This window comes from Coturnix japonica, chromosome Z (assembly GCF_054131305.1).
Source record: "Coturnix japonica strain WE chromosome Z, WE-NBRP24, whole genome shotgun sequence".
NCBI classification, from domain to species: domain Eukaryota; kingdom Metazoa; phylum Chordata; class Aves; order Galliformes; family Phasianidae; genus Coturnix; species Coturnix japonica.
In genome coordinates, this window is record NC_140702.1 from 16,273,031 (window position 1) to 16,295,464 (window position 22,434).

The 22,434-nt window shown below is 34.8% G+C and overlaps 1 protein-coding gene across 19 annotated transcripts in view; it reads left to right on the plus strand.

The window, feature by feature from the left end:
• The window catches only part of ARB2A (ARB2 cotranscriptional regulator A), a 244,356-nt gene that overhangs the window by 49,219 nt on the left and 172,703 nt on the right, over window positions 1–22,434 (plus strand). For 10 of the 19 annotated variants that reach the window (XM_015849692.2, XM_015849696.2, XM_085527908.1 and 7 more), the window contains exons 5-6: window positions 2,529–2,594; window positions 9,991–10,182. In XM_015849692.2, the coding sequence (XP_015705178.2) occupies window positions 2,529–2,594; window positions 9,991–10,182 (258 nt within the window). Of the gene's footprint in view, window positions 1–2,528; window positions 2,595–9,990; window positions 10,183–10,934; window positions 11,224–11,282; window positions 12,970–18,250; window positions 18,732–22,434 lie in introns of those variants that run through there. The other 9 variants (XM_015849699.2, XM_085527911.1, XM_085527909.1 and 6 more) reach the window with 4 other exon arrangements.

Below are 22,434 nucleotides of genomic sequence, written 5' to 3' on the forward strand. Positions count from 1 at the left end.
GAGTTACAGTGCAGCATACTGCTCATTGTCTGACCTCATGAGTTGGAAGAGCCTTGCAATAGACATATATATCAATAAATCTTTTCTGTTATCTTCCATCCTTCCGGGCTGACAGAATACCAGCCATTACTAAATTATATCCTGGAACTTATTGAACTCCTGCTCCCCCCCCCCCCCCCCCCCAAAAAAGAAAAAACAAAACTCTCTTGTGGTCTTAAATACACAAGGGTAGTTTACAGTTTTCTTCTTCAAGTTGTTCTCAGACTTGAAGGCCATCCAGGTGCTGAGTTGTCTGAATCTTACATTTCCATTAGCAACCTCAACCTTTTTTCTTCACATGTTCTCTTGCTGAACACGTTCATTAGATTATGTCTTCGCTCTACAGGAGTGCTCAACTGATTTAACCATTCAATTTTTAAGGATGATATGACTGTTTATTATATTAGAGTAGTACATAAAGAGACAGGATCAGAGCCCCATTGAGTCTAGCTCTGGAAAAACTCAGTAAAGGTTTGCATCTGCCCTGAAGACATCACAGTCTGAATGGATAAGAGAGAATAGAAGATGTAGATATGTAACACTGCTTCAAAAAAAGAGACTTTTACAAGTAATGTCTAAAATATATTTTCTTCATAGCAATTTTTTTTTTCCACTTCCACAGGTTCTTCTGGTTTTTCTGATGGTTTGTAGATGCTTGAATTTAGAGTGAAAAATAACATTTCTATCTTTGAGGCCATATTATCATAATATTCATTTTAATGTCTGTACAGCATCAGTATCTGAGACTGCAGGAACTTAACTGCTTTACTTGCTGGCATTACACTGAATTTGATTTCGGTGAACCATAAAAAGTTTGGCCCTGAAGGTAAAATTACACTGTATGCATGTTCCTAACATACTGCTTTAAGGATAAACATGTCTTAAATCAACTCATCGCTCACAGCTAAATTCCTTCCCCAAATGCAGTTTCTGTATAGATAGTAATGTTTAGTAAGAATGATTTTCTTTAAAACCATAAAGTTTTTTAAACGTAATTCTATCAATAAACATATTTGAGCAGAGTAGGAAAGAATTCACAGAATCCTAATAAAGATTTAGTTTTTTGTGTAGCGGAAGATTAGGGAAGGCAGGGGACAGGTACAACTTTTTTTAATTAGCTTTCATCAGTACCTCTAATTTTTTCAGATATGTTCTAAATGTTTGTACATTTTGTTTGCTCACATGTACATAATGAAAACTGTTGGACTTCAGTGAAACTTTATTCGGTAATTCTGCATTTGGAAAATTAAAATTGAAGTTTATGATACCATGGCTCCTACTTGCTCAGTTCACAGTGTGTTGTTAAGATGCCATCACTTGGGAGCTTTTGTTACAGCAGCATTTCTGTGGCTTAATATGCCATGGGTTCAGATGGCAGTAATTGTGGCCTTGAGCAGTTGGACAAAAGAATACCAGGTGGGTTTGTATCCAGATATTCTTCGATTAATAATTCCAGTCTTAGATCTTGTGATGTCTGGAATTTACATCGTTCCCTAACCTTTAAAATGAAGGCAAGCACCATTTGAAGCTCTTAATGAGCAGGGTTTCTTTCCTCTTTAATGTGTGCCACTTTTTTTTTCAAGTTTCAGCAGCCAGTGAAATCCAGGCAGTTACTTCCGAACCATTTTTACAGCTCCATGTGGACAAACCACTTCAGTTTGTTCCTCAACTTAATTTGCAAATTAATAATAGTTTAAAAGTTTTTCCATCTGCATCTCCATTTTCATACAATGTATAAGGATGAAAAAATGTCCTTAGATAGGAGGTAAACTTTTGAAGTCTGAACAATTTGGTTAAGTTTGAAGCAGCAACTCTTTGGTTGTGACTGGGGTTTTTTTCTTGTTGTTGTTGATGGTCTTTGAAATAATTCCTTTTGTTTCAAGTCTCAAATTTCAATTTTATTTCTACATGGAGACAAGTGACTTAAACTCCCCCATACTGGGAAATCAGTCAGGGTTTTTTTTCTATTTGGAACACCTTTGACCCATCCCTCCCCAGTTCAATGAATAGAAATGGCAAGGCAACTTGTGCTGAGGGTGACTAAAGATCTGCTCTCCATGTAGCTCATGAAGTGAGCCTGCAGGGGAGAGGGTTTCAGGAGTCCTGCTTAAGGAAAAAATGCTTTTAAAGTGTTTCTTTGCAAAAGAGATCCTTTCTTGTGCCCCCGAGTATATATTAATTGGTTATAATCCTTAGTTTTCAGGCACATAATTATTCACACAGCAGCAGGTGATGGATTCACAGGTACAGTTACAATTTCTTTGTACTGGCAAGCAGTCTTTACTGAGAGCCAGAGAGGACCCTTTTGTATAAAGCTCTGTGTTCTATAATTAGTTGTACAGCAACGAATTCAGATATGTGGCAAAACATGCGCAAGCTCTCAGAAGTTTAACCAACTAGCCTTCAACTTATCTGCCTGGATATGTAATTACTGTAAGTAATTTAACTTTTGTTTGCTTTTTCTTTTGGTCTGTTTTTTTTTCCTCCAGATTATTACTAAACATGTTTATGGACTACTGGAAGATGAATGCCACTTGAAAAAAGTAACTCTCCCAGTAAGTATAAATATTTTTCAAACATATCTTTCACTTGGATCTGTGAAATGTAGAGAATGTGATTCAGTTTTCAGATAAAGACAGGGACTCTGTGCAAAGTGCAGTCTCAGAGCACTGATTTCACATGCAGCATGTGTGCACATCTGGAGAAATGGTTTTGTGTGGCTATTAATGTGCTTGTTTTTTCCAGCTGAGCCTTCCTCACCTCACCAGATTATTCAGCATGTCCTAATTTTTTGTAGAGGAACGGTTAAGTTTTTTGAAATGTTGTTTTTGAAGATTTTATATTTGGACAGGTGCCTCCAGCAGAGAAATTACCCCAAAGAGGAGTCTCAGTAAAACTATTCCATGTCTTTTTGTTAAAAAAACACATTTTCAGTAGCTTATAATATGTATGTGCTATAAAGTGCCAGTGTTCTTTAGTAAAAATATGTGGTCAGCCCTTAGAAGTGACAGAGCACTCCACAGACAGTATGAAAGAGTTCATCTGTCTATAAGGGTATTCGATAACATGATGTTCAGTGAGGAACCATTAATATGATTGCTCTGTGTAGATTTTCCATCTCTATTAGAATGGAAGATGAATAAGCTTGGACTGAGTTTCACCGTACTGCCATCACCTCTGTCTCTTGTGCAGTACTCTCTTCTGCTCTGCTCTGAGCTTTGAGTGTCTAGGTTGGGAGAACTGTTCATTATTTACTCTTTTTCTGTGATTTATGTAGTAAGCACAGATGTACTGATGGATTTTGTCACAAATACATTTAAAACATTTTCAAATTTATTGCTTTCAGCTTCTCCTAAGTGTTGTAGTTTAGTTGCGTTTTGGAGTAAAGGACAAACTTTCAGTGCAATTTCATTTTGAGAAGTGTGGAAAATTTATTACAAGCTATAAATAATGTTGTTAATTGTTGTTGTTTGCCAGAAGCCCATTTCACAGTCAAAAAAAAATTATGAAGAAGACTACAAAAAATCAAGAAGGTGAAAAATCAAAGCTGCCTAAATACTATGTTTTCATCACCCAGAAGTTTTGCAAGTAACATCACAAATGAGCATAGTTTAAATTAGTAGAGGACACTGATAGAAACAGTAAGATGGCTTGCGGCAAGATTAAGACATGTTAAGTGAGGAAGATAGAAAAGAGTATTATAGCTGTTGTTTCATATCACAGTAAGATCACTAAAAAGGAATTCGAGGAGCTTTTTGTAGTTGTGATGGCCTTTAATAACACAAATCATGAATTTGATAGGTGAGCTGCCTGCATATTGAATCATCAGCTCAAATGAGAAAAACAGAAATGTTTTTTCCCCAATACAAATTGTCCAGAAACTTCCACACTAGATGTTTTTGGGTTTTCTTGGAAACAGGATGAACTTCTGAAGAACTGTCTCAAATTGGCATATCAGTGGCACATATCTTAGAACAAATTGATTTACTGTACAGTAATCATCTTCCTGGATGAGGTGGTTTTTAAACATGGGATTCTGTAAGAAATCAAACATGAAGCTGCATACAACTATTATGTAATTTACTGCTTAAATCAGCTTCTCTCAAAAGAAGCATGGACAAGGGTCAGTGTGATGGTCTTTGAAAGGGCTCCAGGAGAGATTTCTAGAGGTGTATATAAGGAAAGAATATTTTGGGACAAAAGTCAGCACCATTTTTGTTTTAGAAGACCTGCTAGAATTCATCAAGGGCCTCAGAGATCACATGAAAATAAAGTATCTTATCAATAAAAGAGTACATGGATTTCCAACAAGATTACAAAATGCTTTTAAAGAAAACACTTTTTGGCTTTCTGTGGTATGTTTGGTCACACCTTCCCAGCTCTTACATGCAGGATGTGACACACATGAGGCAGGAGTCTTTCTATGGGTTAATAATTGGCTAAAAGGAACAAAAAACAAACAAAAAAAAAAGATATTTGTACTATACAGATGAAAGTAGGCGTAGTCAATGTGATGTTATTAAGCTCTGCAATGACATACTAATAAATAAAAAGAAAGAAGGAATTAATAGAACATAAGTAAAGCGGCTGATTTTTCTAAAATGATAATGAATACTTAAATCTAAAGCTGATTCAGGTGAGGTTTATTATATATTATTTAATGCTACTGGATGATTAGGTGATGAAATGACATGAGATTCAATTCTGGTAAATGTGAAATTGTGGGGAAAAGAACTCGCTCTGTAAACATACTGGTAGCCTCTAAATGAGCTATTACTACTCAGGAAAGATCTTGGAGTGATTGTGAATAGCTCTCTGAGAACATCAGTTAGTGCTCAATGGCAGTCAAAAACCCTCAAAGGAAATAGGATGTTAGGAATTATGAAGTGTTGAGAACAAAACAGAAAAACATAGTCATTCCACTCATTATGTGGTACCCCATCTTGAACACTGCATGGAACCTGGACACAGTATTAAAAAGGATATGTAGAATTAAAAAAAAAAAAATACAGAGGAGGGTTGCAAGGATGTTCACAGGCATGAAATGCTTTTCATACAAAGAAAGATTAGACAGCTTGGAAAATAGAAGGAATATGACAAATCTATAAAATCATGAAAGGTGTAGAGAAGATGAATAGGGAATGTTTTTTTGCTTTTTTTCATAATAGAGAAGCTAAGGGGCATCAAGTTTAAATTATCAGGCAGGAGATCTCTACTGAAAGAGAGGAAGTACTTTCTTCATATAGATCCCAATTATATTGTGGAACTCATTGATGCAGAATACTGTTAAGGAGAAAGGTACAAATGCATTCAAAAAGCCTATTTGACAGTACTGAGGTGTGAGAGTTACAGTGAATTCTTGTGGTCGCTTGTCCAGTTATAAAGCATGTCCCAGGAAGCTCAAAATTTGCTGTCTGCCAAAAATAAGAGTGTCAACATTCTTTTCTCATACTGTTTCACTAATCAACCTGCAAGTTATCAGAAAAAGGATACTGGGACCTGTAGTCTGATTAGTGCAGCCATTCTGGTTCTTATGTAAAAATTTCTGAGTTAAATATGGAAATATTGTTCCTGAACTTTGTCACAGAAGATCAGTAGGTTGGTGTACAGTCTATTATTTTAGTTTGAGCTTATAATGAGGTTGATAGTGTAATGATGTTTCAATACATTAGATGTGTTTCAGGGCTGTGTGAACTGTAGTGCTTTTCTTTCCAAAGTACTGAAGTGTGCTGAAATTCTGTGCTTCACTGACAGCATTTCATGTTCTCCTATCTTCCTTAATTTCCACTTCCTGAATGAAATCCAACTGCTGTCTTTATTTTACTTTCTCAGGTGGCATTTTCAGTTTTGGAAACAATCATTTGTAAATTTCCTTTCATTTAAAAAAAAAAAAAAACAAAAAACAAAAAAACAGTTTGGGAATTTGGGAATCTGGAAAGATTGCCTGTCATTTTGTTTCACTAACATCTGTGCCAAATATGAATCCAAACCTTTTTTCATCTGGAGCAGCTTAAATGTTTTTTGTGTTACTGTTTCTGTAAAACACTGTAGTTTTCTTCAAGTTCAATAACTGCTCCTGGACTTGAAAATTTAAATGAAGAGATTCGTATTCACGGAGAAACAGTTCAATTATTTCTTTTAAATTTCTCATTTTGTGCTCCATTGAAGGTTGTATAATAAATACAAAGAAGGCTGAAGTTGGGTTTGTTTGTTTGTTTGTTTTTTATCCAGATGAAGCTTTTGTGTTTCTGGTTTAAGTGACTGATCTTTGCTGTTCTTTAGCTGTTGAGGACAAATAGAGGGTGCTTCTGAATTAAATGCATCTTTAACAGCTTCTGGGAATGTCTAAGATGGAAGTTTAAATAATTACTAACATGTTTTATTGACAGTAGTACTGAAAGGTCTCACTTTGCAGAGTCTTCTAACTTATCAATGCTTTGCTCTTTCACTTCAATAGATAAAACCTCATTCAGTAGTTCTCTTGATCTACTAGAAAGTCAAGAATTATTTTTCCATGAGAAACAACAATTTGTTATCTCCACTGCCTATTCCCTTTTGTTACCCAAGTCCAATACAACCAATGCTTGGTTGTAAAAATTCGACCAGTTTCAGGTGTATTCATTTATTTCTGGTAATCACCAAACGCTAATTAGATGCTTGCAGTATTGATCAGCAGCTTTCATTTTGTACAGTATGATTGAAAAATTGTAAATCTGGACATGCAATTTCATGAAGACACTAATGTAAGTGAGTTAACATGTATTATGTAGAACTACATAATGGGATTTTCTTACCTTGCAACACAAATGAACAGTTTTCTTCCTCCACCAGCTACTCATAATTCTCAGTCGGTAGAGTCTTTTGTTACATTTATTTTTTGTTACATTTATTTTCCTTGTTATTTCCTCCACTCTCAAGGTGCATCTGTTTCACCTGTTTGTACACTTGTTCAGCTTATGATTTTTAATGTGTTTCTTAGCTAACATGAGAAAAACACTTGGAATTTCTTTCCTTTAGAACTTTAAACTTTAGCAATCTTAAACAAAATAGGCAGAATTAAAGACCTCTGGATCTTAGTTTGCTAATGCTAAGAACTGAAAATTGAGTCATAACGTAGATGTTTTAGGATGAATGTCAGAATGACATCAGATTTAGAGTATATTTTGTTATTACCCTAAGTATTGGTAGCAACTATGAAAAATAATAACTATTCTGTTATTCAAATATTCTATACACTGACACTGACATCATCATATGATAGTTTATCTGAGATTGAATACTTGAATGGAGCGTATAAACAGGAGAGGTAATGGCTATTTATAAACATGGATAGTGATCGGAAAAGGGGAAATGGTTTTAAACTGAGATAGGAGATTTAGGTTAGATATTAGGAGGAAAGTTTTCACACAGAGGGTGGTGACACTGAAACAGGTTGCCCAAGGAGGCTGTGGATGCCCCATCCATGGAGGAATTCAAGGCCAAGCTGGATGTGGCTCTGCGCAGCCTGGTCTGCTGGTCAGCGACCCTGCACTTAGCAGGGGAGTTGAAAATCAATTATTATTATGGTCTTTTTCAACCCAGGCCATTCTGTGATTCTATGATTCTGTGATTGCGCTCATGGAAAAATAATCTCACTGTTTGAAAATTGCAAAAACTTCATTATGTGTGTAAAATGAATAACTCCTCAGGGAATTCTTCATAACTGTAGATGTTCATAAAACTTAATATGTAATTTTGCATTAGAAAAATAAATCTGAGAAAGTAAACATTTAACAGTACTTCTAAGTTCTAAATTATCAGCAAAACATAGATTTGCTTGACATTACTAGCTACAAATCTTGAGAAAACTGTTATTGCATGTGAATAACAATCCTGAATCAAGTTGTAAAATTAGACTAATTGAAGCTGAGCATTTCACTGAACTTATTCAATTTGTCTTTAAACAAAAGATCAGAAATAAGTGTGTGTGAATAGCTCCAGAAAAGAAAGTGGCTGATAAAAATAAATGATTTTAAATGTACTCAGTTTGTTTAGCACTAAGTGGCATTCTGCATTGATTTGCCAGTAAAATGTGGTTGTGCACAAGAGTGACCTTTAAGGGCATTCTCTAGTTAAATCTGGATTTAAGAAATTGTTACTGTTGGAAGAGAACTTAACTTGAGGCAAAGTTTCCAATGGTAATTCAGTTGAAGAAAGGAACTAACAGTTATTTTTTAACAGCTTGATAGATATTTTTGATTTTTTAGGTTAGTGTAATTGCAAAAGCGTGAAGTAGAATTGCGTCTTCTTGAACGTATGATTATTATGTGCTGATATTTCATAACTGCTGAACAGAAAATTAGTTTTCTAAATACTGAAACATACAACTGGGCTGTAGTTTGTTGAAATACAAATTTTTGAAGTTCTCTCGTAATTGTATTATTGTACATTTTCAGTTTGTGTGCAGAAGTCAACTACATCATGTCAAATACTATTTGAAACTTGGTATTACCTGGCTTTTTGCATCTTCCATGTTCATAGAATCATAGAATCATAGAATTACCCAGGTTGGAAAAGACCTTGAAGATCATCAAGTCCATCATACCTCAGAAGTGGCTGTGTGATATGACTATATCCCCAGACTGCAATAAAGTTGTACTCATAAACTCTTTTCAATTGAAATTTTTATAATTACATTTTGTGTTTTTCTGCGAACTGTGGGAGAAGATGAGTACATTTCCTGTTGTTAAGAATGAAAGCTGAGGTGCATTAAATGTTTTGTTATTCTGGAGTAGAGCATAAGGTCTTCGCCCCTGTGGCAGATGCTGAATGTTCTTCCAATTTCGGATTCATTTTGTTCAAGTAGCCTCATTGACTTCATGGAAAAAAATAAAAATAGGCAAGGCTTAAATTTAAAAAGTCTGGAGATGCGTGCAGAATTGATTTTTCCTGAGGGATGGTGAATAGCATATCCAAGTATAAGAGAAAAACTCAAGTATTTCAAGCAGCCCTTTTCTCAGTATAAGGCTCATATCCTGACCTGATTTCCGTCACTACTTCATAGTTTAAGGCAACCCAAGGATAGTCCTAGCAACCATAGTCAGTTTGTGTAGTTTGTGAAGTATGGAGTACAAAAGGGTATCGGGATCCTGGAGAAAAGGAAAAATGAATGACCACAAACATTGCTCTTCCGCCGTCAGCAAAGTTTACAAAGCCAAGTGTAGGCCTGTTTTTCTGTTTATGTAGAGCAAAAAACACACCTTTACTGTCTACAGTAAGAACAAAAGTTGGTTTCCTGAATATTGAAGGTGCTGGATTGTACAGTGGAGTATCTAAGCCCTGCTGCTGGACTCATAGTGATACCACTTTAGATCTGGACTGGCTTTGTGTATTTTATCAGAGCTATGCTATTAAACTGATAATAGGTAAATCTGCAATACTGGCTTGCAAATGGCTTATTAGGTATTTATTTTGAGGTGACTGAGATATAATTCTGAGGTGTTTTTACCATATCCGACTTCTACTTTTTCTTCAAACATGTAAGAGGTGACAAATTAATTGATTTTCGTCTTTTTTTTTTTTTTTTCCAAAGATTGTTCTGTTATGGACTCTTTTCTGGCAGTAAATTACTGTAAACAACTTCTGTTTTAAAGCTTTAGCGTACGTTTTGACCATGCCCATCCACCTTTTTGTTTCTGTAGTTCAGTTTAAGTCATCTGTGTTTAACCATTCCAGAGCATTTTTAAAGTTCAGAATTATGTTGCACATATCAGCTATATTGTTGCATATCAGCTTTTGCTTTGTTTTTATTTATGGCTGGGTACACATTAGTCCATAAATAATATATATGAATAGGAAAGAAAAAAAAAAGTGCAGGTTTTGATACCAATTCTGGGGGCTAACTTTGTAAATACAGATGTTCTTTAAAATTTTTTATTCGTGCATAAAAGTCTGTATTGGCTGTAATTGCAGGTTGATGCTACTGAGAATGAACCAAAAAGCTTTATCTTTATGAGTGAAGATGCATTAACAAATCCTGACAAACTGTTGGTCCTAATTCATGGTAATGGCGTTGTCAGAGCAGGTCAGTGGGCTAGGAGACTTATCATTAATGAAGATCTGGACAGTGGCACACAGATACCATATATAAAGAAAGCTACTGAGGTAAGTGAAAGTGTATATATCCTGTGTGTATAGGCATGTGTACTAGTGTAAGAAGAACTATGAATCTGAAATGTTGTAGTATTTTTATCTGTATTCTACATTTTCCTTTATGATAATTTTATTTCTGATGCAGATACTTGATATTGTAAGAACTTTTGTCAAATAGGTCTAAATTTTCCTCTTACAGTAATTTTTTTTTTAGTTTTGTTTCATTTTGTGGCAGCACTGCCATGTAATGTAGTATGGTAGCTAATGTGACAAGAGCCCTTAACAGGCGATGAGATGCAATACAAGGCATTACAGAAATTTGTTATGAAGTGTTTTCTTTTACATTTCATTAAAGTTGTACATATTCTCACTCAACGTCTGTTGTAATCTCATGATAACATTATCTTTCATGATAACAGCAGGCTTTTTTGCTAGGCTTGTACTGAATTTATTAGAGGCACAGTCTTTTTCAGTTTTGCACTGAATACTGATTCATTGTGATTCACCTATCAATACTTGACAGTTAAAAGCATTTACATTTTATGGACACTATTCTATTATGGTTTTGTATGTATATGAGGGACAATGCACAACTTGTGTAATATTTTTAACATGGAACATTGAAGTGTAGTGCATCTCTTGCCTCCTACTGCTTTAGTGAAACTTAGTGTACTAAACATTCAAAAAGTCTATCCAATATTAGCTATTTTTGTTATATTTGTCATGGTGTTTTACCCTTAATATCAATGTTTTCATTGTGACAGTTGCACATTTTGCAAAGGGAAGCTGAAACTTTTGCAGTTCATGGAATCATAGTATGTTCTTGGGTTGGAAGGGACCCTAGAATTCATCTAATTCCAACCCCTTGCAGTGGGCAGGGCTACCACCCACCAGCTCAGGCTGCCCAGGACCCCATTCAACCTGGTCTTCAGCACTTTCAGGTGTGGGACACCCACAGTTTCTCTGGGCAACTTCTTCCCGATCACCAACTTCTGAGCAAAGAATTTCTTCCTCATGTATAATATAAATTTTCCCTTCTTGTTTAAAACTGTACCCCATTGTTCTATCCTTATCTGCCTGTGTAAAAAAATTGTTCTCCCGCTTCTTGATAGACTCCATTTAAGTACCGGAAGGCTGCAATGAGATTTCTCCAGAACTTTCTCTTTTCCAGACTGAACAAGCCCAGCTCCCTTAACATATCTTCTTACAAAAGGTGCTTCAGCCCTCTGATCATCTCTGTAGCTCTCTTCTGGAGCCCCTCGTATAGGTCCATGTTCTTCTTGTGTTGGTGACCCCAGTACTGCAGATGGGCCCTCACAAGGGCAGAGTAGAGAGTACATGCCATGTGTGTCTTCCTTTAACATAAAAGAGTTTAAATCAAGACTTGAAGGCAAATGCAAAAACACTTAAAAGCTTTTCAAGTATAATACAGTTTTATGGTAGGTCAGGTGTAGGAGATTAACTTCAAGAGTGCAAGTTCCAGAACTTTTCATAAGAAAGCTGGAGTGCTGTAGTTGCATACATTTTAATAATGGTACTTACGTGCCTACACTTTTGGTATTTTTTTCCCTAAAGATGATGCTTTTGTGGCTGTCATCAGATGTTGAGCATTTAGGGATAATATCCCTAAATTAATGGAAAATCTTGAAGAATATTTCTAGGAAAGGAGAATTCTGGATTCTTTGTCCTGTTTTGTTGTGAACTTAATGCAGTGATTGTGACATGGAACAGAGGGAACAGCTCTGTTCCCTTGAGATTATAGCCTCAAAAACAGACTTCGTATTTCTGCATTTTGAGCATTTCTTTAGGAATCACAGCAAAGGAGCAAAAGTAGTATCTTTTGTAAATATCTTCAGTGGTGTAACCACTTGATCACATCAGGACATCAGTCTTGATTCTTTTATCTTCAGATTTTCTTCTTTAACGTGTTGATTTTTTTAATTTGTAGTGCAGTTTAGTCGAATGATTCCAACTGTTGTAACAGCCACCCTGCTCTTTTGTCCATCACAAAGTTGTGGCAAATATACTGTGTAGAGCACATACTATCTGCAGCAATTTTTATTACGTAAAATCAGCTATAGAACATATCATATTGTATTCTTTTAAAGCAATTGATATTATTGGTATCGTGTAATCACTGTAATGCGAATTGAAAGTGTGTCTGGTTACATAAGGTGATATCAATAAAAGTCAAACCCTGCTGAAGGTAATTGGAGTCGTTATATTATGACTTAAAAAAAAATGGAGACAGTTCATTACAAAGTGATACCATATCTACTTCTTGTACAGATCGCATAAATAACTTCTCCAAGTGCAGGAAGTTATGGTGGAATGAGTATAAGGGCTCCAATTTTAGTTAATAAAAATTGTATCCTTTTCTGGGTTTTCTGGTTTTCAATCATCTAGTTGATTTAGGCATTTCTATCACGTATGAAATGAAAATAACTGACCTAGATAGTAAATGGCCTGAATGAAAATTGTGATAGCTCCTCATACAGTGTTGCCAGTTTGAAGGAAGGAATTATATTCCTTGATATTCTAGTGTTTCTTGTTAGTAGAGGTCTAATTTTTGAGTGAAACCAGTAGACCTTATGAAAGCATAAGATTGCAGTGCTGATGGGAGGAGAACGTGGATTTTTTATATATGTAATAAACTGTGATTTTGAAGTGGATAATCGTATCTAGGATTTGAAAATTCCTAGACATTCATGACATTCATGGGCGGAGATAAAGGCAATTTAATAGGAAAGAAAAAGATGGAAAATATTAATATTAATAAAAACATATATATACAAAAAAGTGATTCGCAGTGCATTTTCTTACCACCCACCAACTAACACCCAGCCAGTCCCTGAGTAGTGACGCCTTCCACTCAGCTAACTTCCCTGCTTTCATAGTTTCACATGATGTCATAGAGTATTCTCCCATTTGAGGAAAGACGCAGAGACCTGGGACTGTGCACCCTGCAGAAGAGTGAGGGAAGATATTATCAGTGCTCATAAATATCTAGTGGATCAAATTGTGAGAAAAAAGCTTCCTTTCCTTGTGGGTGACGGAGCACTGAAACGGGCTGCCAAGTGAGGTTGTGGAATCTCCTCTGGAGATATTTGAAACCTACCTGGATGCTTTTCTGTGTGCCCTACCATAACCCCTGCAGTTCTGTGATCTTGTAATTTACAACATACAGTTGCAATGCCTCTACTTCCCTTAAAATAAAACAAAAACAAAACAAAAGTTGTGGGTCAAAACCATACCTTCTTCTTTCCTGCTTTCCTCTTCAGACAGTGATGGAACTACCACCAGCAAGTTTCTGTTTATTTCTTGGAAAAACTGAAAACAGTCATGCAAAAGGTGGAGATATCAGTATACAGTGTTATTTAGCTCTCATATCCAGAAAGTTAAATGAAGGGAAAAAAAGTAGAAGAAACTATTTCTTTCTCACACAATACTTTCAAGAAGAAGAAAGAAGAAAAAAAAAAAAAGCAGCTTATTATAAAGTGTGTATGAAATCAGGGAGAAATGGAAAGGCTTAAAATGTATCAGATTTCTAGTGGCTTGGGGCAGATACATACTGGAAAGAAAAGATCCAAGGAGAAATATCCTAATGGGAATTCCAATAGCTAGAAATCTTTCTTTTCATCTGAGTGGTTCCTGTAGGTAGAACTTCTTCTTCCATCTTTTATATCAAACTGTATTGTGTAGATTTGGTCCTGTGTGTAATAGGTGTTGGAAGTAGTTTACAAGGTTTTATATAGAAACGAGGTAAGATTAATGTATGAAATTAGAAAATCGACTCTCATAGTGTAAAAAGAGATTTTCTCTCATACTGTAAAAGAGTGAAAAAGAGAAGAAAAAAGTGATGGAATAGAGAATGCATTGTAGGAAAAGGAAGGGAGAGAAAAATGTACAGAATGTTAGAGACATGTAAATACATTAAATTGGGGTAGGATCAAGTACACTTTAGAAAAACAAGTAAAAGGCAGGCAAATATAAAGCAGTGAGACAGTATACAAGGATGAATAATAATTCTAACATGCGTATTAGATATTATGGACTAAAAGGTGGTAATTTCCTATGGATTTAGTGCTAAACAAACATTGCACAATTTTGATGTTTTGTTAAAATAGAACTTCTCTACTGCAATTTTTTTGCAATGAGAAATACAGATTTTTGATAGAAGCAGTCTTCTGATGTGTGACAGACTAAAGTTCAAATCTCTCCTCTGGGAATCAGGGACTATTCCACTTTTAATTATAAAATGGTACTGAAGCTATTCAGTTTTTATGAGTAAACAGATGTAAATCAGAGGAGGAATTTCAACCTGTCTCTTACGCATTTTGAGTAAATGTCTGATTCACTGTCAGTCTTTTCTCTGTCACTTTTTATTTAGATGTATATACAGTGACTGAAGCAGCACCAAGGAGAGACAGTGAGAGACAGAGATAAGTTATTTAATTCACTGATTTGGGAATTTACTTGGGGTGTCAAAAATTAACATTTTATGCTTCTGATTTCATGTAGGTAGCTCAAGGTCTCCCATAATCTGTCAGTCACCGGGCACTTCTGGAGGTTCGATTGTCTGGTTCATTGCCAAGTGGTAATGACATGGATGGTAATCAAAACATTCAGATGGGAGATGTACAAATGACACCAGTGATACACAGTAAAGTGATACCTGGGAACAAGCAAGAAGGGATGCCAAAGGCAGCTACTGCTTTATGCAATAGTGTTCCCTCCGTAGTGACCAGAGAAGCAGATTCTGTGCTTTGAAGTCTGCTGGGTGTAAAGCAAGGAGAAGCTGCATTCGAACTACTTAAAGTGGCAGCTTGCTCCTGGGGGAAACAGCAGCTCAGCTCACCTTGGACACTGGGAAGAATTTTGGAGTCCTCTTATCTTTGGTACATTTCCTCTGGGGAATAAAGTGGAGACCAACTTACTGTACTTCTTACAGGAGTGCAAAAAAACCTGATGGATGCTTTCTGTCTTTGGAAATTCAGTGTGTTTGTTACCTAGGAAAGCTGTGGTCCCAAAGATGCTAATGAAATTCAGCCACAGCAACTGTCAGCTATTTGATTTTTAGTATATTTTTTTAAACAAGCAAGAATTGTTGCCTGGCTTCAAATTCCATCCCTCTATGAGATTGCTTAGATGTTGGTATGATTACTTAAAGGAAAATTAATGCTTGATGTAAGGGTAATAGCAGGAGAAAAATAGCCTTTTCGGAGAACGTGGATGATTTTTTCAAAAGAAATGTAGCAGAATCCAGGCATCGGAGTTTCCATGAACAAATGAAAACAGGGCTGGCTTAAGATGCAGAAGTCTTTCCTTAGTGTATAATATAACAAGATTTTCATCTTCTGTTTTTCCTTGTGTTCATCCTATTCTTAAAGCATTGCCTCTGTAATTTGTGTTGCAAGAATACTCTTGGGTCTATTCAGTCCAATTAGTATCATTAATTTATACAAAAATTGGTGATAATATTTAATGAGAATTGCTGAGAGTTTTTACTTTCTTATTTTGCAGTAATATGTCACTAATTTTGGAAGTGCACTGAAAGGAACAAAATATGTATCAGGTGTAGCAAAGTAGTAGGAAATTTACCCACCATAACTTTTATTCTCCATATTGGTTACTAGTTGATATGGTAACACATTCAAGTCTTATCATTTTATAAAAATGAGAAAGAGCGGGTATTTAAACATCATTAAAAAAAAATACATCGTTTAAACTGCAATGTCAAGAATTCTTGCTGAAAACCTTCCATATCTTGTGTTTAATTATAGAACTTCTTTTCTTTACAAGATTCTCTTGACTCTACTTGTCGTATTTTAGAACCCAAGGTTTAAAACTTTGTCTTAAAGATTACAGGTACTTAGGATATTTCAGTGAGGTGAACAAGTGACACTGGAAATAAAACAGTTGGCATTTCTTTGCATTTGCAGTTTTTAGATGGAATAGTAATATTTATGTTGGTTTTACTGCATCTATTAATGGGTAATTTACAGTGTCATAGTAATCATGATTTTACTTGGGAATTCTAGTATTTTACTGGACCTAAAATTTCAATAAAATGGACAGAAATGTGGTATCTTATTTTTTTTCAAATAGTATTTATCTGAATGTACTATATATATTTGTTTATGTCCATTTTGGTAGGCCATCAAAATAACATTGCCTGTAAAGCACATCTTCATAGAGAAAACTTCTTTACATCTTACGCTTTTTTGAGAATAATGCTTAGAAAACTGATGTTACAAATAATTAGATGTATCATTTTTTGAGATATTTCCTGATGTATAAACACAACATACAATGTACTACAAAATAGATCATAATGTATAAGTGGCATAAAATACAGTATGAAAAAAAAAATAGGAATGGAAAAAACAGTAATTCCCTTTTAAACATTTTATAAGGAATGGATAATCTCTCAAGCACTGGTGTGAAATACTGATCAGCGAGTAGGCAGAAGGACAAGTTGCATAGCTATTTGGAATTAATTGATTGCATAATATGGGATATTATGTAATAACGTGTATAGATGTTTCATCAAGTCAGAAATTCAAGAAGAGGTTAAAAGCTCAGGCTAATGCTGAACTGACAGGGTATATAAGCCCACACCAGCCCCCATGCCAGCAAAGAAAAACAATGAGATGACAGCTCTACTGTTTGGAGAGAGGTTGCTAACGACAGCTTATTCCTTTATGATTTCAACTCTTGACAGAAGACAGGTCTGCTTGTTGCATCATGGCAGATGTATCATTACCTTCTGGCCCTGTCATGACTGAACTTGAAAATAACCCACTTGCAGTTCTGAAAATCCAATTACCCTTTGGAATTTAGTCCAGCCTTTATAAGATGCATGTGTAGATGCATTACCATTGTTATAATAATTGCTTATATTACACTCTTACTGTTTTCTGTGCTCCATACATTTGGTAAGATAAAGCTACTTCGGCATTGCTTTGTCTTTTATTCTGCTAAGTAGCTTGCTGAATAACCTTGTATTAGTTTACTCATAGTTTGTCATAGACCTAAGAAAATAACTGTTAATCTCTTAAACATGACTTTGTAGGAGTAGGTGATGGTTTTTTTTTTCCTAAAACCATGTAAGCTTTCTTTTCACTAGCTAAATATTGGGTTAAGAATATTAAAAATAGATCGTGATCATTTTAAACACAAAATTTAATGTGGGCATAAAGGGTCTTTTTATCATATGCATATTACAAGATATTTTTTTTATTCCCACTATCTTCAACTTGTTGGATACCTAACAGTGACTCTGGAGACTTAGAAAAGAGTAAGAGAGGGTGTGGATTTTTGAAAGTATGTCAAAAGCCTTGGGGTTTGGGTATGATCGGAATTTCAATAGGGGTTGAGATGAGTTTAAATGCATAGAAGGCAAACGTAAAAATCTTGTTTAATTTCTGTCATGTTGTTCTTTTTTTAGTCACTCTGATGTCTTTTTCAAATCTGCTTTTCTCTCAAGCTTTGTGATACTATATCCAAGATCTGTTTTTTTTCCCCCTCTTTGTATTTCGTTTTAACTGCTGATCCCTTTTCTGTGGTGCTTCTGCCTTTAATATCAGCTGAAACGGTCTGAATTGCTGAATCAAAGCCGTTTTGGGAGAGAGACAGTGTTTAAGATTGTGCAGGGTGAGATTCTCTGGGTAGAAGGTAACACTTCCTGCAGTTATAATCAATGCACTTGACACTTTCAAAGGCAGGAGAAGCCATGACTTGCTCAGGGGTTAAACTTTTTAAATAACTTCCCTTGGGAAAAATGCCATCAATAAAATGGAATAATTAGTTGAGGATTCTTGAGTAGCCTAGGTTTGTAAAGAAAAGATTAGAGATAGGTCAGGTTTGCATTTCTATTGTATTTTCTCTCCCTTTTGTTTTTTAAACTATGAGCTTTTGTTTGAATGCATACAGTATTAGAAAGTCAGTCTGCTTCAAAAATTGTGTCATCTGCTTAAGTGAATACATTATTCTTGTAGTGTGTTATTGTCTGTGTAGTCTAATGACTGTAAGAACAGTGATAAAAAGCTATATAAAATATAACTCTGTTTTTTTCCAGTTTTCCTGCCCACACATCTGTTCTGCAGTCATTTCAGCTAACAAAAGAAATAGCCATGATTTTCAACCTTACTAAATAAGTACCAAAATATTAATTACAAATTCTTTTCCAGTACTGGAAGTTTTAGATAAATGAACATCTGTGCTTAGGGTCATCGATTTCTATAGAGATGAATAGTTGCACTGCAAAACAAAGTTCTACTCACATTTTTAAGTTTTATGGGAAATTTTCTGTTTTTCTGACTCTTTCGTATCGTGATTTTTGTTCAAACATGTATTTTGAAATGTAAGACCTGGTTAAAAATGCTGCTTTCAATATGTGAAATATGTGAATAGTGTATGCATACCATACAAATTACTGATAAATTATGAATGAATGGATTTAGAATAAGAGTCTTACCCTTCGTTAATAATTAATTTGTTTGCACTTTTCACTTTCCTTAAAGGAAAGTAGAACCACTGACAGCAATCTAGACAATAAATGAACAAGACTTAAGTGAATATGTGATCAACGTTTTTCAGAAGTAGAGCATTACATTTTTCAATGGCCTGTGTAGAGATGAGATTTGCATCACCTGAATAGACAGGCTTATTTGGTAGGGCATTTTATGCATGCTGGGTTTTAACAAAACTTTTAACAAAATAAGTATTGACTATTCTCTATTCAGCAATTGGTTACACAGCAAAATATAGCCATTCTTGTTTGAGGCTGTGTCTGTGAGAAGATGACTGAGGAACTGCAACCTTTAATTGCCCAGAAATTCTGATGAGACTCTCTCTGTTGTAGTGTGGATCTTCAATAGGTGGTTTATTTTAAATTGAGAACATGAATAGCATTTATAGGAGAGGTGGATAAATGCATTTTAATATGATTCTACTTGGAATACAGTAGTTACATGCGGTGGAATTTTACTTTGTATGGGCCACTTTGTACAATTCCTGTCTAGAAGAAAATAAAGATGTAATCTACTATTGGTTTGATTCAGAGACCTTGAGTTCATGGAAGTGCCTTAGCTTCACTGTAATTTATATTTGAATTCAGTAAAAAGAGTAACATTTTTATTTAGGCTGGTTTGCTGTAAATCTGATGGCTGATCCATTTTAGAATGGGAACTTTGCTGTTCTTTTTCAGTGTGTATTGTAAGTCGTGCTTATCTTGTCTTATAAGTGTGTTTTTTGGGTAATGGAATGAAGGTTTTAATACAGACTGAATGGCACCGTGCTAAGTAGTACAGGTATGCACAGAGACTGTCTTCATGGAGTGTAATTTTGACAGACATAATCCTAATATTAAAATTGCACTCATAGAATGGAATGAGCTGTTAATTGTTCTCTAGTTAATCTTAAGACACTAGTGTTATTTTGCTTTATGAAAAAGGTCAGCAGCCAGTACTTTTGTTCCGCTTATTCTGAGCAGCCTTTGTCAAATTTATCTGAGATTGTATGCATAATAAATATATATAAATAAATATATGCATAAAATAACAACATGAGAGTGTTCTTTATAGTACATCACCTTATATGGCGAAATTTGTGTGGATTTTACTGTTTGCATGCACATATTTATATCCTTTACACAAGTCACAGAGGTTTTAAAGTATTTTAATAGTTTGTAGAGGAAAAAAATGTTTTACTTATTAGATATGTGTATGGTTAAGCTACCACCTAACATGTTAATATTATCTGTAAATTGTACCGCTACAATATATGTGATAGAAAAGTATTGTGTGTATGCCAGTATGGATATGGCATGTGCACGTATTTAATATTACACTAAATTGCCAATACCCTGTTGATTTTTCAAATGAATCATTACTTAAAAGACTTACCAATTCAGTGGGGAGATGAATACTTCCTTATTCATACCATGAAATGCATATTTGAATATAATTATCTTTTGCTTACTGTGCAATGAGCTAGAAGATATTAACTTTAATGCATAGGAATCCAAATAAAAATTTGATATGCTTCATCCTTAAATACTTTACTACTCTTCTAATAATGTGCATTGCTGCTTCAGGTAATAAGGAAATGGATATGGCAATGACTTTGTCATGCAAATTTACTCGGAATGGTAATCTTTTGAAAATACACAGATCTTTGAACGATATATGTCATTTTTGATCCAAAACTTTTAAAAGTTTAGTAGCTCTGCTAGAACAAACTGAAACTGTGTTTAATTGCCTTTTTTTCCTGAAATTAACAAATTATAACATCAAAAAATGTGTGAGTGAGGTACGTAGTAGGTCATTTGCTGCTGCAGGCATTTTCTCTCCCTTCAGGATGTGCTTGTTTAGTTTCTCTCACTTTGTGCCTGTGGCACTGTGTGGTGAAATTCAGGCATGTTCTTCCCCTCTAAGGAATCTCTAGGGTGACAGATAACTTATACAAAATTAATAAATGGTGTTGCTTTATTATTATCACCCATCCCAGGCAATTCTCACTGTATTCCCTTTAGAATGAAGTTGAGTTGCATAGGATGTGTTTATTTAAATAAATAAATAAATAAATAAATGCTTCTACACAGAAATAAGCTGTGAAAGTGATTGTAATAGGGTGAAATATGTCGTTAGGAGCTACTGACAACAGTTTAATGGAAGTACTCCATTTTCAGTGATTTCTCCAGTGAGAGGAAGGGGAAGAAAAAAAAAAAGGAACAGTGAAAACCATATATGTTAATTAAATTTTTCCAAATTAGAGAATACCAGGAATTTTTTAACACATCAAAGCTTAAATAATTTTCTTTCTTAAAAATAATATATATATAAAAGAAAGAAAAAAGAAGTCTGAGGTTATGAATTTACTTTCCATTCACCTCAAAAGTTTTTAAAGAATAAAACTGTTTTGAAGCTATTTGTCTTGGACATTATTTTTGGGGCAGACCAGGTGTACCATCTTGCTTATTCACAACCATTTGTTGTACCATATTGCAGTTCTAATCCTCTTAGGAAAGGGGGAAATTGGCTCAGATAGCTTAACCTGTTATATTGTCTGCTACATGGAGCCTCAATCTCTAATATGCCAAAGGCAGTGAGACTTCAGATTGCTTTGGTGGGTAGAACAGATAATGAAGCTGGGTGTAAATAATTGCTGGTACATGAGGGAAAACAACTTAATCTTCATTTCTTTTTTTTTCAGGGTTTATTTTTTTGTTGGTTTTTTTTGGGGGGGTGGGGGGGGAGGAGCAGGGGGAGGTTTGGTGGTTTTTTAGTTTTGTTTTGTTTTTTGGAGAAAGGGAATAGTGATTAATTTTAATTGCTCTTGTGCTTATGTACTTATACCATTTATAACCACTGTTAAGTGTATTATCAGTGTTTAATACTGGAGTCCTATGCTGTTGCTTGCTTCCCATGAATAAGAATCCTTAAAAATAACTCAGTATTAATGATTACCATTTATTTTAATGTTTGTGTCTTAAAGTTTATTCATTTTAAAAAGAACATATTGCTTCAATAATAAGGAAATGGTCTCTTTTATCTAAAAATCCTTTGAAAAATCTAGGCAGAAAGCACGTGTGGTGCTTCAGTGCACAGGTGACTGAGTTTGTGTTGACCCTCTGTAACTGAGCCTGTGTTTTGAATCCCAACTCTTCCTCCTGTGTTGGGAGTAATATGATTGAGTCTTCCGGAATCAGTTCCTGAATGTTGATAACGTGAAGCTTTTCCATGAAATACAGAAGCTACTCATGTGGAATATGCACCTTCCACATCATGCTTGGTTGATATCAAATACAGGATTTTCAAGATGTGACAGCCCTTGCTCATGAACAATATTTATGCTGAATTTAGAACTATCTTAATACAAATATTCAGTTGATATCAGCTGCTGATGAAAAAAATAATTAATTTTGCAGTTTCATTTTAATGTTTCTATTGTCAAACAAATACTAAAAATGGTTATTACATGGAACTGATTTCAATATCATGAATTAATTAATACCTCATGTTGAATTAAACATTTGTTGGCTGTGATTATATAAGCAGTCATTATCATATACTTGGCCTTTTTATTGATGTTGACATTCTTCATATTTTTTTTGTTGCATCGGCATTCAGTGGTAGATCCTATCTTCACACAGATCCTTCCTGAAAATAATAATGTACAGCATCTTTAAACAACCTTATTTTTTGTTTTGTGATGTTTTTTTTATGTCTTATACCATGTGTTTGCTTTCTGTAGCTCTGG